We start from the raw sequence: 18231 nt of genomic DNA, 5'->3' as shown, positions 1-18231 counted from the left end.
CCATAGGGATTCTATGGAACAATTTGGCTCATTTAAGATTTTTACTTCACTTGATTCTTCTTTCATGTATAGTGCCACTCTCCCACCAGCATGACCTATTCTGTCCTGATATATTTTGTACACTGGTGTGACTGTGTCCCATTGATTGGGCTTATTCCACCAAGTTTCCATGATGCATATATCAATATTCTCCTTTAAAATGAGGCACTCTAGTTCACCCATCTTATTAGATTTCTAACATTTGTGTATAAGCACTTTAAAAATGTGTCACTATTTATCTGTCTGCCATTTCCTGATGTGTTAGACTTTTTTTCATTTCATTGTGTGTCATCTGATCTGACCCATACTGTCATCCTCTCCTCCTGACTAGAACACAGAGAATCTCTATTAATAGAGCCTCTATTAATAGAATGTCAAGTGTACATAGCCTCCTTCTAATTCCCCCTCTAAACTCCTTCATGAAACTCCCTGTTAGCTGCCTGTGTTCACAAAGCTCCCTTGTCACTTACTAACGGGCTTTATAAAGCCCTGGCCTTCCTGATAGCCCATCCTAAAAAATGTCTGTCTGATCCATGTGCTCCTCCACACCTGCTAGCTTTCCCCCAGCCCTTAGTTTAAAAACCGCTCTACAACCTTTTTAATGTTAAGTTCCAGCAGTCTGGTTCTATATTGGTTTTAGGTGGAGCCCATCCTTCCTGTATCCCCCATCCCAAAAGTTTCACCAGTTCCTAATAAATCGAAACCCCTCCTCTCTACACCATTGTCTCATCTATGCATTGAGATTCTGAAGCTCTACCTGCCTACCTGGCCTTGTGCGTAGAGCTGGAAGTATTTCAGAGACCATTACATACAGGTCCTGGATTTCAATCTCTTTCCTAGAAGTCTAAATTTAGCCTCCAGAACCTCTCTTCTATCCTTCCCTACGTCACTGGTACCTAGATGCACCACCACCACTGGATTCTCCCCAGCACTACACATAAGTCTATCTAAATGTCTTGAGAGATCTGCAACCTTCGCACCAGGCAGGCAAGTCACCACACAGTACTCCCGGTCATCACAAACCCACCTATCTAGGTTTCTAAAGATCAAATTCCCCATTACCAAACTGGCCTTTTCCTAATGACTGGAGTTCCCTCCCTCAGAGGGGTATCCTCAGTGCAAGAGGATACCACAACATCATCTGGAAGGAGGGTCCCAACTATGGGATCATTTCCCTGTGCTCTAGTTGAACATAATCCATCCCTTAGCCTTTCATCCTCTTTTACAGCACAGGGGCTGTTTGACTGGAGGTGGGACAGTTCTAGTGTCCTGAAAAGCCACATCTACATACCTCTCTGCTTCCCTTAGCTCCTCCAATTCATCCATCCTGGCCTCCAAAGCTCATAAATAGCCTCTGAGGGCCAGGAGCTCCTTGCATCGAATGCACACATACACCACCCATCTACAGGGCAAGTTATCATACATGCTACATTGGGTGCAATAAACAGGCTAGCCCCCACTCTGTTGCTGGGCTCCTGCCTACATTCTCTCCTACAGATAAAATACTGATAGGGTCTTTATTTAAATGAGGTTGTTTTGGTTTTAGTGCAGTTTAAAAGTTTTATAGAATGTCAAGTGTACCTAGCCCCCTTCCAATTCCCCCTCTAAACTCCCTCATGAAACTCCCTGTTAGCTGCCCCTGTTCACAATGCTCCCTTGTCACTTACTAACTGGCTGTATAAAGCCCTGGCCTGCCTGATAGGCCATCCTTATTGTGCAGTCACACAGCTTACAGGGAACTTAGGTTACAGACTTACTGCCCTCACATCACATGTAGCAAATATCAAGTGCAAATAGGGATGCCAAGTGTCTGGTTTTTGCCTGGACAGTCCGTTATTTCTGACCCGTCTGGTTAAAAAACACAGAAAATACCAGACATGTAAAATGTCCAGTATTTTCTGTTTCGCTCAGACAGAAGACCAGCGGGGACATTCTTCCCTGGCCACATCTGGCGAGGGTGGGGGGAACAAGGAATGTGGGGATATTTAAAGTCGCTCAACAACTTTGGCTCCCTGTTTTTTGCGGGTTTTTTGCTCAACTAATTTTTTTTTCCTGCCATGTTCGGAATTTTTTGTGAAAGTATCTGGCAACTATGTGGAAAAATTATATATTGAAGACTAGTGGTATACTTGGAGAAAAATTATATAATTGAGGTGCAAAATGGTTTCAGAAAAGGGAAAATCGCAGTCAACCATAAAGTAAGACTAGAAAGAGACACACAAAACACCATAAGGACTAAGAACTTTATTATAAGTCTTCCTGGACATTGAAAAAGCATGATATGCTAAAGAGTGAAGGCCTCCTATACAAACGAGTCAAAATTGGAATAAAATGGATAATGTTTTGGAGGATAGTGATTAGAGATGTGATCGTGTACATGGTTAACAGGGAGTGGGGCCCAGCAGACAGGAGTCAGCTTAAAAGCCCATTTCTAGCAAGCAACAGCTCCTGGGGAACTGGCTGTTGCTGCACGTAACCGTGTAACGGCTGAGTTTTTTCAGCAGTTACACAATTACTTGCATTTTATCATCTCTATTACTGATAACTGAATAACAAAACCAAAAAAACTATAAAGAAAATGTGAAGTAATGTGTGTCATGTATATTCTGCTCTTTTATGTTTTTCAGCCATGCCTTTTTGATTTTTCACCCACTGGTTCCCACATCTGCATTCACTTTAGAATACAGCCCTCAAATTCTTACTTTTTTTTAAATCCAAAGAAGAACTTAATCAGATATACTATAAAAGAAATCCATCCCATGTTTTTTCACTGTTCTAACACACTTCTCCTTCCTTTCCACCCACTGTCTGTTACATAATTATGTCATGTTTAATTTAAGACCAGACTAAGAGGTGGTGAACAGACATTGCCACTGAAATCAAAGAGATTGTGATTTGGCCTTTAGATTGTGAATTCCTTTAAAAACAAAGAACAGAACCTTTCCTAATTTGGCTATAGACACTGAAGCACTGTGTAAATTAGTTTTTTTGGTCTGCCACCATATATGTGTAGCTAGGCAACATCAAACAGAAGGCTCTACTAAATAACGAATGGAAATGCAAATCTCCTCTGCCCCCTTCCCCCCGCACACCTGTTCTGTTGTTCTTAAGAACATGGGATAAAAAGGGGTAGGGTAGAGGCACAGTTTGATGGAGAGACATGGGCCTGTGTGTGCCCCTCAGCTTAATAGCAAGATGCTTAGAAGGCTCTCATCTTGGGTGTGTCCTAGTAAGATTTTTTTTTAAACCTCACATTACTGAGGTAATTAGCAAACATGGATATAGCTTCATTATAACGCTATCATGGAACAAGCCAACATTTATGGTGTAGACTTGTACATATGTACTGTCAGTAACTGGCAACTAAGCGTAGAAAAACCTTTTCTCTCATTCTTGCTGCTATACAGAACCAACTAAGTGGCCTTGTAGAAATGTTCACATTAGTACAGAACTGGGTAATGTGTACTTCTTGTACTGTCCACTGTTAAGATAATGGGCTAAGATGCTGGAGATAGCTCTCTCACATATCTCCTGTGTGCCTTGCTTTCTCATCTGTAAAGCATGGATTATATTTCTTGTCATACAATGGGTGTGACAGGGAAGAGGCACAGCAGGCCTGCCTATTCAACTGCTGAGATTCATATTTGGTACTCCATTGTTGATTTCCCCATTCAAAGAAATGGGGGTATGAGACCACTGCAGCTGAAAGTAGAGAGTGTAGTATGCCATGCTGTTGAATCCGTGACAGGACCTCACTGTACCAATAACTCCAGATAGGAGACAAAACAACAAGGTACCAACCTCAATATAGGTAGCCTTAATTCAGGCCTGTGTTCACTTACTGTTAGTATGGCATTGCTGAACAGAGTCCATAGAATGCTTTTTGAATTTGGGTGCCCAAGTTTCCTTTCTGAAATGGTTGCACAATACCACCCTTTTCCTTGTGGCTAAAGTAACTGATTATATACATATATAATCATGTGTGGCAGTTTAACAACAAGTATTTTAAAACTGATCTAATTAAGCCACTGAAGACAAATTTGCATTGTTAGTTCGATTTAAGAGTGGCCTATTTAACTGGTAAAAAGTTAAATGCACTGAACTGAAATAAGTCACTCAAAAAAACATAGAAGTATCTACATGTTTTACATCTGTTCAACTAAATCAGTTTAAAAACTGAGTTAAATGAAACTGCTTCATCTTCTGCATGTAGATAAAGCCAAAGTAATGTGTGGAACGTATTTTTAAGGACTGGCACAAGGCTTGACAATTTTGCCAGACATCTCTTAAATATAAAATTAGATAGGGTACAGTACACAAGATGATCCAGTGCTAGTGTCTTGGTGAGAAGCCCAATTTAATTCTCAACAACACCCAACATCTAAGGGAAAAAAGTGTGTGTGGGGGGGGGGGGAGCATAGAAATTCTTACCAGGCTGACATTCCCAGACACAGCTCAGGAGCTATATGTTTTGTATTACCCATAAGCAAGCATTTGATACTTTTGAAGTTTTTCACCACCTCCTGGAAGGCAGAAGGAACTCCCTCTGTCTTTCTCTTTTCTGCTGCTCTCTTAGCTTTCTGTCTTTTGGAAGTGGGGTCAAGAAATCTAATACTGTACCATTCACCCAGTCTCCTGGCTATTATGAAGAGAGTGGTGAAAAGCCCTTTCTCCTACTCTATTCTGACTCCCAACATCCTGAAGTTCTGAGCAGGAGAGCCTTTGTTGCTACTCTACCCATTCCCAGAACCTCCTGGCTGTTGCAAAGGGCTAGGGAGATGTCTCTGCTACTCTATTTCTCATTCAAAGTTTGTTTTCTTTCTTTTTTGATGGTGATGATGGGAGAACAGCAGCTTTCTTCTTTGAGTACCTCTAATGCAGCTGCTACTGCTCCTAATTTTTCCAAGCAGTAAGAGTAAAAATGACCCAATTCTCGACTATTGCATTGCTGCCCAAAGAATTGTGAAAACCACAGCAAACCCCTCCAGAAATTACTTATTTCACTCCACATCTGTGCAAGAAAGCTACCAGCAGCACAATCAGGTCCTAATACAGCCTGCTTGCAGGCCTGGCAAAAAGTACTGTATCCATTCACACTTGCAAGATCTTTGCACCACAAGGCACAGAAGCTTTATTTCTCCCCCCCCCCCCCCCCCACACACACTCAGGTTTGGTGTTTTCAGAAGCTGATGACTTTCTTCTATTCACCAGGGAAAGCAACCACTAGGAAATAGACTCTGAGACCTGTTTCCCAGCTCCCTTTGAGAAATAACTTCCAAGGCCAGAGGTGATACAAATTAGCATGCAATTCTCCTTCTTGAAGAGTACAACTCAAACTGACAGAAGCATAAGCCTAAAGGCATGATCACCCAGGGAAATTGACCAGAATAGCTGTTGCAGGATAGCTCCCCAGTTGACTACTCTTATGCTGTAATGGGGAAGTTATTTTAGAAGAGCTGTAGTGCTTCACAGCCACACATCACCTTTCCAAAATAACTTTCCCTTACTGACATGTCCTAATGCTCCATCTCTATCCAGGAATCAACTGAAAGTCCCCAATATGCTCCAAGCCAACTCCATCTCAGAAGAAGTGAGTCAATGAAGATGCCAGGTCCAGTCCTATATGAGGTATCTCCATACAAGCAATTATTTACAGTCCAATACCTCTATCAGACAGGGCTAGGACCCCACTGGAACACCCACCCATCCCAGAGGGCCAATTGCATCCCAGACACCTCAGCAGGTAGGTACCTGGACACCTGCACAGCAGCACTGAGATGCTGGGGACTCTCACCTTCCCAGTATCCAACCCAGCCCCATGGCAGCCTTCCCTCAACCCCCCCCCTTCACTATCACCCCACCCACGTAGCAGTTCCCACCCATGGAGGCCGCCCCTTCACACCCTGACTCCACACTCTCAGCCCCCCCCCCCCCGCAGAGCTTCCAGCCCCACCTCCCTCAACGTCTCCCCCCAGCACGGCAGCCGCCCCTTCACAGCCCAACACCCCCCCCCCCCCACAGCCCCCAGGCCCGCCCCGCCCCACTCAGCCTCTCCCCCCCCGCACGGCAGTCGCCCCCTCACAGCCCAACACCCCCCCACACACAGCCCCCAGGCCCGCCCCGCCCCTCTCAGCCCCCTCCCCGCACGGCAGCCGCCCCTTCACAGCCGGACCCCCCCCCGCACAGCCCCCAGGCCCGCCCCGCCCCTCTCAGCCTCTCCCCCCCCCCCGCACGGCAGCCGCCCCCTCACAGCCCGACACCCCCCCCCCCGCACAGCCCCCAGGCGCGCCCCGCCCCTCTCAGCCTCCCCCCCCCGCACGGCAGCCGCCCCCTCACAGACCGACACCCCCCCCCGCACAGCCCCCAGGCCCGCCCCGCCCCTCTCAGCCTCCCCCCCCCGCACGGCAGCCGCCCCCTCACAGCCCGACACCCCCCCCGCACAGCCCCCAGGCCCGCCCCGCCCCTCTCAGCCTCTCCCCCCCCCCGCACGGCAGCCGCCCCCTCACAGCCCGACACCCCCCCACACACAGCCCCAGGCGCGCCCCGCCCCTCTCAGCCTCTCCCCCCCCCCCGCACGGCAGCCGCCCCCTCACAGCCCGCCAAGCCCCCTTCAGCGGCATCCCCGTCCTCAGTGTCCTTATCCCCTTCCCTGCCGGGGGGGGGGTTGCTGGGAACGCTCCTCCCCCTGGCGCCCCCTCCCCGGCTATTACCATCTCCTTTGGCGGCTTCTCCGGCGTTTTCCCAAAAAGACCCATCGCGGACTAACCACTACAGCGACTTCTGGCCCTTCCGGCTTCCCGTCCCTTCCTCCACACGTAGGCGGGGACGCAGGCGCGAATTACCTCCCTCCTCCTACCTTGTGACGTAAGACTCGTGGTCCTGCTACTGCGCGCGCGCAAGCCCCTACGTTACTTCCTCGGGGAGAGAGAGGAAAACAAGCGCCAGCCTTTGCGCATGCGTCTGTCTTCCTTCCTTCCCTTCCAAGGCGTCTCTGAGATGGCACTGCGCATGCGTTGCCCCCGTCTCTGGACTGGTGGTAGAGCCGATTTGTTCCTGCCTTGAGCCACCAGAGGGCGCTTAACCTCAGCCTCGGTCGTGAGAACGTCCTGATGGAAGGAGGGTGGGGGCTGGACAGCAGGGGCCACACGTGGGTGGCAGGGATGCCCACTTTAAGGACACTAAACTGAACACGTTTGCTCCCTTTCCAAAGGCCCCGCCCCTCCCTGCCCCCTTTATTTTCACCAGCCAGGAGAGGTTTGTGGTGCGGAAGGGGAGCTCATGGCTGGGACAGAGGGGTCCAGCATGGGGGTGGGGGTGCAGGGTCTGGGAGAGATTTATGGAATTAGAGGAGGCTGGGGGTTGGTGCAAAGGGTTAATGTGAGGAGGTGCAGTGGGACCAGGGGTGAGGAGTTTGGGGTGTAGGAGGGGCTCCGGGCTGGGACCGAGGGGCTCAGGGTCGGACCAGGAGGGTTGGAGCTGGTGGGAGAGGTTGTGGGGTACTGGCAGCACTTACCTAATGTGGCTCCTGGGAAATGGCTGGCTGGTCTCTGTGGCTCCTAGGTAAAAGGGGGGGGGGGAGGGTTGCAGAGAGATTCTGCATGCTTCCCACACACACAGGCACTGTCCCTACAACCAGAGAGGCAGCTGCCCCATCTGTCCTGTGGACAGAACAGCCCTCTATATTGATTGCAGAGCACAGGATCTAGGGTGGCCGGGAGGATTATCTGGGGGACCTGGTATAGGGCTGCAGCGGGGTCAGCCCCCTCTGTACTCACTGGCACGGAGAGCTTCAGGGTGTGGTGATACAGCAGCCTGCATTGCTCCTCCAGTCCTTTCACAGCTGGGTCGCTCTACTTCACCTCGGTAGCAGGAAACAAAGCACCCTGGCTCCAGTCTGCTGCACTCCCCCAAATGATGCGGGCTTAGGGGAACAGAGTGCAGCAGGCTGGGGGACACAGCTTTCTGCCACCTTAGTGAAGCAGAGCGACTCAGCTGGGAGATGGGGAGCAGGCTGCAGTTACTCCTGTTTCCTGTGGCTCCCACCACAGTGAGTGCAGGGGGCCTGACCTGTGCTGGTGCCCCACACCAGGGACCCCAAGGTAATCCCCAAGGTTGTTCAAAAGCTTCAGAGGGGTAGCCAAGTTAGTCTGTAACAGAAAAGTTGTGTAACTCAGGGGAGAGGATTTCAGGGAAGAGGTGTAATGAGGCAGGGGCAGAGCAGGGATGAGAAGAGGCAAGGCAGGGCATGGGTGGGGTGGGTTGCCCTGGGCCTGCCATCACTTGAGGGAGAGCCCTACCTACAACTCCCAGTGGCTGCAGTTCCAGGCCAGTGGGAGCTGCAGAATAGGTGCTCAGAGCAGAGACAACATGCAGCGCTTCCTTGGCCCCTCATATGCCTAGGAGCACCAGAGATCTGGCCACTGCCCAGGAGCCATGCAGAGTCAGGGCAGGTAGAGAGACTGTTTTAGTCTAGAGATGTGAATGGTTAACAGGTTAACTGATAAACCTCACCCTTAATGGGTAAGGCTTACGGATTCCGGTTAACTGGTAGGGGCTGGATCAGCTCCCCGCCCACCATGGACAGGGGGCTGCTCCAGCCAGAGCAGCCCCTGTCTGCAGCAGGGGAGGGGAGGCTATAGACCACCACCCCTCTTTAGTCAGTTAACATTACATTTAACTGGTTAACCAGTTAAACAGGATTTTACATTCCTAATTTAGCCTTGCTGCACTACTGTCCAGGCTTTTAATGGCCTGGTTGGCTGTGCTGACCATAGCCACCACGATCCCTTTTTAAACTGGCTGCTGCACCCCAGAATGTGTCAGCCTCATAGCTGTGGACCTGACACAGAACTTCCCATATGACTAAGGACGGTAAGTCCCACTATGATGATCGGGTAGCTGGCCTCAGGCAGGCAATCACACTTCTTAAATGTTACATATGCCATGAGCAACTATTGCAGTTCAGGGGAGCTGCATTCCTCCTCTCTGATCCTGCAAAGCTCTCCAGTCCCTGGCTGTGGACTTCTGCGCTGTCACATCACTTGGGTGGAGGATGTGTCACTCTCTTGCCTGACCAGAATTTTTCCAGGCTGCACTGTGCTACACTGAATTCCCCAGCAAGTCAGACTGACCAAGCACCCACCATTAGAAGGAAACATAGGCAAAGCAAGTGTAGTGTATAGAGCAGTCAGATTTTTTTTCCTTCAAAGAGAATAGACTGAATTCTCCCCTCAGCTACACCGGCAAATCTCACCCAGCATGAGCAGATATTTTCTAATCTAGGTCAGAGTTCTATTGAGCGTTATTTCTTCCAGTGCATCAGAGCTAGGAGAGCATAAGGTCATTCTCTCTCTTGAACTCTCTTGCACTTCATTAAGCCTATTGACAAAGTTGGTCATTTTGCATTTTCACTTGAACTCCAAGACCAGCTTCATTCAAAACTAGACTAGGTCACTGCACTTCTAAGACACTTTTCACCCAAGATTTCAAGGCACTTTACAAATATTAATGAAAGCTAACTGATCAACAAAAGACTTTACCCAAATAGTGCCAATCTTCTTTGTATCATATGCACAGCCTTTTGTCTGTTCTTTTAGATTGTAAACACTGTGGTAGGAATTGTCTATGCTTGTATATAGCATGCAGAATAATAAATTCAATCCTGACTGCAGCCTTTGGGTGCTACTGTAAAAAGTTTAATAATGTATCCAATTGCCATTGCTTCTCAGTTGAAACTGCCAATGGGGATACCAAATGTTGTGGTTTCTGAAACAGACACAGGTGCTAAGCAATTGATTTCACATATACTATCAGTCATCAGATGCCAAAGATTTCAATCATTACCACCCATACTGTTCATGATCTACTGGTTGATCTACAAGGCTCTCTCAGTCACCCTAATCCAGCTACCATGTCTGTGTCCTCTATAGGCTTCCGTCTGACTATCCAATCAAAACAACTGGTTTATTTCTGAAGTAGAAATAGACTGATACAGCAACAGAGAGTATTATAACAATCTTCTGCTGAAATGGGCATTTACTCACTACTGCTTACAAATCAAGAACTGTACTGCCTTAAAAAAAAACCAAATCTCGCCTGTTTTCACATTATGACAACTTTCTGTAATCCACAGGATACACTTAACCCAGAGGTATACTCTGCTAGTAATGTTACATAAGACTGTTTATTTTATGAAAGATTACTAAGAGGAGATATGATAAAATCATGAATGATGCAGAGTAAGTATTGAGGGTTATTTACTCTTTATGAAATAAGAACCAGGGGTCACCCTAAGAAATTAATAGGCAGCACATCTAAAACAAATAAAAGGAAATACTTCTTCATACAACACAATTAATCTGTGGAACTCTTTGTGAGGGGGCATTTAAAGACCAAAAGTAAAACTGGGTTAAAAAAAGAATTAAATAAGTTAACAGAGGCCAGGTTCCCCAATGGCTATTTACCAACATGATCAAGTAACCCCATGCTCCAGCCAGAAGCCAAGACTGCATTACAGGGGATGGCTCACTCTAAATTGCCCTATTCTGTTCATTCCCTCTGAAACATCTGGCACTGGCCACAGTCAGAGATAGGACACAAGGCTAAACAAGACCATTGGTCTGACCCAATGTGGCCATAATTATGTACTCATAATACAGGTTAAAGCATTAGGTGGCATGTTTGTTCATTAACAGAAAGGTGTGTCATAGCCAAAAAGCTGCCATAAGATGCACTCTTCACATCACAAGATTGTACAACTGCCTATTTTTTTAAATTACAGCTTTTCAGTGCAAGAATCATCTCTATGCATCTTGTATAGCACCTAAGTTTGATGCTGGCATTTAAGTAACATATTGTGCAAGCAATTTCTGTTCAGCTGAATTCCAGCTATGTGGTGTTTCAAAACATTTAGGTAAAATTAAATGCACAGTCTTTTGTGCATGAAATTCTTATTTATGGAGCAGTATAATTCTATTCATTATTTATGTATTCTGATTTTAGGATCCATGAGCCTCCAAGAGTAGTCATCTGTTTCCTTGATGGCAGTGCATCCCAGATCATCGTTTTGGTAAAATTGGTTGAAAAAAGTAAAATATTACTTAGCTAGAAAGCTTCATATTGCCTATTCTTCTGCTGTAGGGAAGAGCACAAACAAGCAGCTGTTTCACTAATGTATTCCCAGAGTCCCTTTTTTCAGATGGTAAAGCCCTGATTCAAGAAATCATCCCTTTCCAGTTCACTTTTCAGAATTCTTCTGAAGTCAATTGCACTTAAAATACATTCTTAAAAATTAAGCACATACTTAGAATGTGGTACTGAATGATGAACTAAAATGCTAGGACAAAAAATGCTAAGACTAGAACAGTGATGGGCAACTAGGGAGTTGGCTGCATGAGTGGCTCTCTTTCATTTCAGTGGGCCAGAAGAATGTCGTAACCTCCTGGGATAGGATAGTTTTGCTACCTGTGCTTGCAAACCTACAATTTGTAAGTGAAACAAAAAAAAAACCGAACTATGTAGCACTTTAAAGACTAACGAGATGGTTTATTAGGTGATGAGCTTTCGTGGGCCAGACCCACTTCCTACATAGTCCTGTTTTTTGTTTCAGCTAGACCAGACTAACACGGCTACATTTCTATCACTATTCTACAATTTGTAGGGTGTGCCTGTTGAACCATAGCAGCATTTTGATTGGATGCAGAGGGAGCACATGGCTCTTACAGTCAACATTGTCAACAGCACATACCTCACGTCACAGGTTCTTGCTTTACATGCATGTCACTTTATTAATACTAATAGGAAAAAAAACTATATGGACAGAAACCAGAGCATTTTGGCAAGGGTAAACAAAATGTCTCACGGGTCCCACAGAGAATACCGACAGACCACAGGTTTCCCACCACTGGACTAGGTAATAGAGCAGGGGTAGGCAAGAGCTGGTTACTGGGCCGCATCTGGCCCGCCAACGTGCCACATCCAGCTCATGGCGCCACGCTGGCACACCTACTACAGAACAACTGCAGCAGAAACAGCAGGCTGCTCATTGCTATGCAGTCTGGGCAGAGGAGAAAGCTTCCTGTGATATCCACGCCCCCTCGCAAAATCCCTCAGCTTCCGTTGGCCAGTTCCTGGCCAATAGGAGTTGAGAAATTTTGCTGATGGCAGGGGCAGCGAAAGAAGCCTCCTCACTCCCTCCCTCCATCCCTCATTCTGTGATGGAGCAAAGCCGCATGCAGCAACCTGTCCAGCACTCAAGCAGGGAGCCTGCCTCAGGTTCCTGCAGGGCTGCTGGCTGGGACCTGACTAGGTAAGTGCCTGCCAGACAGAGCCTGCCCCTGGATTTTAAGCTGGCTGACACAGAGGCAGCAGTGCGGAGTGGCAGCTGGCTTCTCAGGAGCCGGGCAGGAGCCTGTGTGTACCTGAGAATGTTAACTGATAATCCCAGGCTTATTGATTAACCATATACATGGTCCTATGCGTACATCCCTAGTTGCCACCCTACTACACACACCTTCAGAGACCACTGAAGACTCAACATGATAAGCTCTTTCACTACTGTAACTACTGCCCTAGATGCTGTACACAGAATTACTGTTATAAATTACTTTCTGTCCTAGTCCTTTTCTCCATTTTCACATGTAACTGCTTGGGAAAATTACGAACCTTTTTGCACTCACAATGTCCACGCTGGATTTTCAGCTAGGTGATTTCTGACAAGCGTAAACAAATTATTTTCATCCATTTTATGCACCAGGGTCCTAACACATGCACTTCGCTACTAGATTAAGCACCCACCCTCCCCACTGCTGCCTGCACTGTACACATAAATAAAAAACAGCTGGACTTTGAACCCTTAAACTTGGTATTTAAATGCATAGTAAATAGTATTATAAAAGCTGTTTTAATCATTATGTGACAGTACTATGTCACCTACTACAGTGGATCTCTTAGGCTACGTGCAGGGGCGGCCCATGACTATAAGCGGACTCGGCCACCGCCTAGGGTGCCCGATGATGACATCAATCCATTGACGGCCCTGCAGGCGGGGGCTCTGATCACGTGTTCCACCTGGGGCGCCAGCTGCCACAGCCGGCCTCACGCCGCTCCTGGCTACGCGTCAAAACTGTGAGCCTCTTCCGCAAGAGGAAATGCAAATGGAGTGCTCATTTGCATATGTTGCCCTCTCATTTGCATTTCCTCTTCCTTTCCCTTTCGGGAAAAAATGAGGAAAAACGGCTCTTGCACAAAAGGGAAAGGAAGAGGAAATCCAAATGAGAGCACGATATATGCAAAGAGTGCTCCATTTGCATTTTCTCTTGCGAAAGAGGCTCGTAGTTTAGACGTAGCCTTACTCAGGTCCACAAGCTCTAGCCCTGCATGGCTGGCTGTAGAACGAGACACAAAGAACAAAGCAATGGAGGGTTGTGGTGGGAGGCAGACAGATAAATCCTTTCTGATAGACGTTTTACAAAGTGGTTTGGAGAAGGAACTGCAGATCCACTGGTGCAGGAGAACAGCACAAAACAGCAAAAAGCTGGTTTAGGGCAGGTCTACACTACATGAGTAGTGTACCTCAAATCAACATAGCTTGGATCTACTTACTATATAGTCCACACTGTGAGGGAGTCAACAAAAAACCTTTCCTGTTGACTCCCCTTTCTGCTAGAGTACCAGAGTTGACAGGAGAGTGACTAGTGGTTGATTTAGTGGGTCTTTTTGCATTTTTTCTGTATACAGAGACAAAGTTGGGTTACATTTTTATTTGTCTTCACAGATATGCAAGACTGGTAACACATCTGTAGTCACACATATACAAGATATTTATCAAAACGAGCATTACAAATCTGCAGTGTTCTCCTTTTAAAATAATTTATTTTTCAGATTTGTTTTTAAATGGTACTGTCATACAACATACATTATTCAACAAAGGTGTGCTGAACAGACTAAAAGAAGAAACTCAAATTATGCAATTATCTCAGATTAGAATTTCAAATGTTCATCCAAACCCTAACTTGTAAACTTTTGCTGGAATACACTTTTGTTGTAGGCTTGTTCTTTGTGCTTACAAAAAACAGCATTAAATTTCCAAATGTTGTAAAGGAAAAAAAAGTTATTTTATAATAAGTATGCATTCACATTCAACTTACAAGGCAACCAAATGATTCTGTCATTAACATTACCATCATGTATATTTGAGTTCACTGCACTAACATTTAAACTAAAACTTCAAACCACAAAATCGTAAGTGACTAACATTTAAAAGGCAAGCTGTAATATACTGAAAGCTTACAAAGGACATTAGTACACAGCTAAGATGGAGCATCATTTGACAAAGGCTGATGATGTGTATATGGCTGCTTTTTCTTATAAGAAGCCCATCTACAAACGGGGCAGCAATGTCGTCCCCCAGCTAACCACATCACAATGCAATTCTGATGAAACACATGACCACATGGTAAACCCATTAGCAGACATCCATTTTCAAAATTCTCTAGACATACAACACATTCTGTACAGTGCAACATATTAGAGGGCCAGGCTGACCAGTCTGGTTCCATGTCTTCTGTAGTGCTATATGACCCATACGACCTAGCCTTTCTTTCATATGGCTCATTATGACAATATTTATTGGCACATGAACAGATCTCAGCATTGCACGGAGGCTCTCTTTCAGTAGGATTGTGAACTGTATTTAGCTCATCCTCAGATACTTCTTTTTCACTACTCAAGACATCTTTGCTTTCACTGTCTGAATCACTTTCACTTTCTTGAGAAGCTTCCAATGTTTCCTCTTCAGAATGGATGTCAAGACATTTAAACCTCCACATTGGTAAATTTTTTATATAATCAGTTGGTATCAGAGGGTGAAGCCATAAATCGGGGAAAGCTAATCGCTCTAAGAACAAATCTGGATCTTCATCCCAATCTGATTCAAAGGGGAAGTGTTGAAAAGAAGCAATTGGGTGGAACAAGTAGCTGGTGTACCAGTCCCACAGACTTGAGAGCCATTCCAAGTTATTGGCATTTATTTCATCGTTGTTGTTCCGTCGTCTTTTTTTCTCAAAGTAGTCTACTAGCAAGCCATGACCAAGGTAAGTGCTGAGGAATAGGGCTGGGTGAGATGAGTAGAACATCCAGTCTGCTCTCACCCATGAAGCCAAAGTCGTTGTATTAGAATACCTCAAGAGTTTTAAGCTGTACTCATAAAAGCTATCTAAGTAAGGTAACTGCAAAAAACCCAACACAGGTAGCCAGGAAATAATTAAGAGAGAATTATATGTCCCTAAAGTGCTTATAAGAACCACAAAGCGTTTTATAGTAGCACCTTGTGTGATAAATAGGTCCATCCAAGCCATCAGATTAACCAATACTAAGCTTAAAACAAATAAATCATTAACTTCAGGTTGTAATGAACGCAAGAAGGAATCCATGGCACGTAGGGATATAAATTCACCAGTGTTATTCCCGTATCTGTAAATTCCCTCTGGAGTTCTCAGTATGTAGGATGGTGTCTTATAGATACCAATCTCCGCCATATGACTCTTGTTGTCCCAGTTTTCTACATTCACAAAAATAAATTCAACCCTTCCAGTAAACTTTACACTTAGTGCAGAGAAGAAAGCTGGAGGTTGGTCAAGGTTAGCAAACAGATATATTTTCACTCGATACTGGTCACTTTTGTTCCATTCTTCTTTTAAATGTTCAGAGTTGTAAATAGTTTTGATCCGAGAAGCTGCATGGGCTGTTATCCATTTGAAAATGTGCTCAGCTTCAATTTTGCGTCCATTGTATTCTTTAAGCATCACTTTCCCCTTGGAGGTACTGGTTTGTGGGACTGACATAATTAATGTGGATCTCACCCAGCCTCTTCTCCTGCAGTATCTGCAAAGAAAATAGTGTATAAGCCTATGTAGTTTTATATTTCTAGGACAGCAGCCCTTAAATTTTAAATGCAAGTCTGATGATTATCAGAGGTGCTGAGCATCTGCAAGCACACACAGAAATGAATGGGAGATTTGTGTACTCAACATCTTTCCCCATTCCCTTCTTTCCCCGCTTCTATGTATTTCTCTACCTACTTCAAAAGGGTGCTGGGAAGACTTGAGAGGATTCATAAAGCACTGTTGTTAAGGAAAGTGCTAAATAAGGATGATATTTGAGTTAATAAAGTATTATGTATCATGGGTATCAAAATTCTTATAGTAGAACTTGGAAAAAAAGTGTGCTCATTTTTGAGTGGTAAGTAGAATGCTTTAATTGTAGGCTCTATTAAATTTCTAGCCCTCTTAGTTGTGGAGATATTCTTTATAATGTAAAGAAATGCACCACTACTTTCTTCACTCTGCAGACTAACCTCCCCTGTACTTCTGCTCTTATTTATTGCTTTGTGAAGCAGTAACAGAGTGAAGCTAGCAAGATTCTGACCTGTTTTACTGATGCTTTGAAGAACCTTACGGGCAGCTATGAGATAGAAAAAACATGTATTTTCATTCTTTGGCTGCTTGGCAGAGGCAGGTACTGAAGCTATTCAGTGGGGTGGAAGACATAAAAGGAAGCACTGTTAAGGGTAAAGGAGCAGAGGCATTTTGCTCCGAGGTTCTGGACTGAATGTCTATAAGAGAAATCATCTTTACTTTCTAGCTGGCTGAAGGAAAGGAAGAGAGACTGACTTCAAACAAACACCTGCTAGCACGAACTTGATAAAGACTAAACTCCCAAACAGAAGCCACAGAAAACACCCTGATAGATGTCCAAGAGCCTTTTCTAATCCCTTCAGCTGTGGGGCTAGGCTGGTTAGCCAAGTGTTTGGTTCCTGGAACTCACTGGTGACCCTTTCCTCATAAATCTTTGGCATCAGCTTTGTTAGCAGGTGTCTCATGAAAATTTTCAGGACATATTTAAAAAACAACAAAAAAAGGTATAAACACAAGCATCTAGCTCACTTTTCAAACCTGACAAACAAGTTCTGCAAAGGACTAGAAGCCGGAAAACTGGTTCACTCTCCAAATAATCTATTCTCTTTCTATATGTAGTTGTAGATTTGAATATATATATATATATATATATATATATATATATTAAATTCTAATATAAAAATTATTTGCTGCCACCATATTAAGAAGTTAATATTAATTCAGGAAAGTACCCCAGAGTATTATGCCAATAGCAAAAGAATCTTAACTGACGATGATTCTGTGTGTTCTTAGTGGGAGTTTCCAACTATTTTCTGATTAAAATGATTCATGAGCATTTATTCAGCAAGACAAAAACCTAACGAAATAAAACTAACACTGAATTTTACATTAGATTTTATTTAAAATAATACTTGATCACAACGTAAACATTAGTCAGAAATTATGTACTCAATTAGGTAATCTAATGGTCTTTTCTGACCTTAAATTCTATGACTCTCTGAACACTGCCTTTGATTTTTAAGATGTTTCAAGCTAAAAAAGTTCAAACAGTATTCACTGACATAAGCACTTCTAATCTAAAATTTCTTCCATTCTACTCAGTTTAATACTTCTGTAGACAGTTAGGATTAAAAGCATATAAGAACCATGTACACATGTATTACCCTTTTGATACATCCTACTAAATGCAAGGTAAATTTGTTTATCATCTGAAGGAAATAACCACCCTTGCCTGCTTAGTGCTAAAGGACTATATTGGTTTTGCAACAGCATAACAACAGCTACTGCTAAAGCAGCTGTAACAGGTTCTTCTGAGATCCTTCCATTAATGCTGATATTAAAGAATCAGAGAGTCTCTGGAACATTTAAGGACTTCAGTTAAATTAAGTCTATTTTACAACAGGATCTTATATGTTGTTAAAAAAGGTGTGTTCATATTTACACATGGTTATACACACATTTCTCAGGCTCAGAGGGAAAATATCCTGTGTACATTCTTCTGAGAATAGGTTATTATTGTCAAGGTTCCAAGGGCTAGTCTACACATGGAAGTCAGTACACAGTAAACTAGGATGTGAGCTTAAAGTCCATTAGCTATTCCACTAAACTCTTCATGTGGACATTCTAACTGAGCATTTTTTCCAATGTGCAGTGGCAGTCAAAAGAGTAATACAATTGTTGGGAATTACTAGGAAAGGGATAGATATCATATTGCCTCTATACATTTCCAGGATATGTCCTTACGTTGAATACTGCATGCAGATCTGTCACCCCATCT

At 44.6% G+C, this 18231-nt stretch overlaps 1 protein-coding gene across 3 annotated transcripts in view; it reads right to left on the bottom strand.

The window, feature by feature from the left end:
• The window catches only part of LOC102450820 (charged multivesicular body protein 3), a 60667-nt gene that overhangs the window by 24582 nt on the left and 17854 nt on the right, over positions 1–18231 (bottom strand). The window contains exon 1 of one of the 3 annotated variants that reach the window (XM_006111619.5): positions 6750–6904. The exons of 1 other annotated variant lie outside the window; for it this stretch is intronic. In XM_006111619.5, the coding sequence (XP_006111681.1) occupies positions 6750–6794 (45 nt within the window). In that variant the 5' untranslated portion in view covers positions 6795–6904. Of the gene's footprint in view, positions 1–6749; positions 6905–13886; positions 15922–18231 lie in introns of those variants that run through there. One more of the 3 variants, XM_006111617.5, reaches the window with a different exon arrangement.

The sequence above is a fragment of the Pelodiscus sinensis genome, chromosome 4 (genome assembly GCF_052426305.1).
Source record: "Pelodiscus sinensis isolate ZL-2025 chromosome 4, ASM5242630v1, whole genome shotgun sequence".
In the NCBI taxonomy this organism is placed as follows: domain Eukaryota; kingdom Metazoa; phylum Chordata; order Testudines; family Trionychidae; genus Pelodiscus; species Pelodiscus sinensis.
This window is presented reverse-complemented; position numbering and strand designations above follow the sequence as displayed.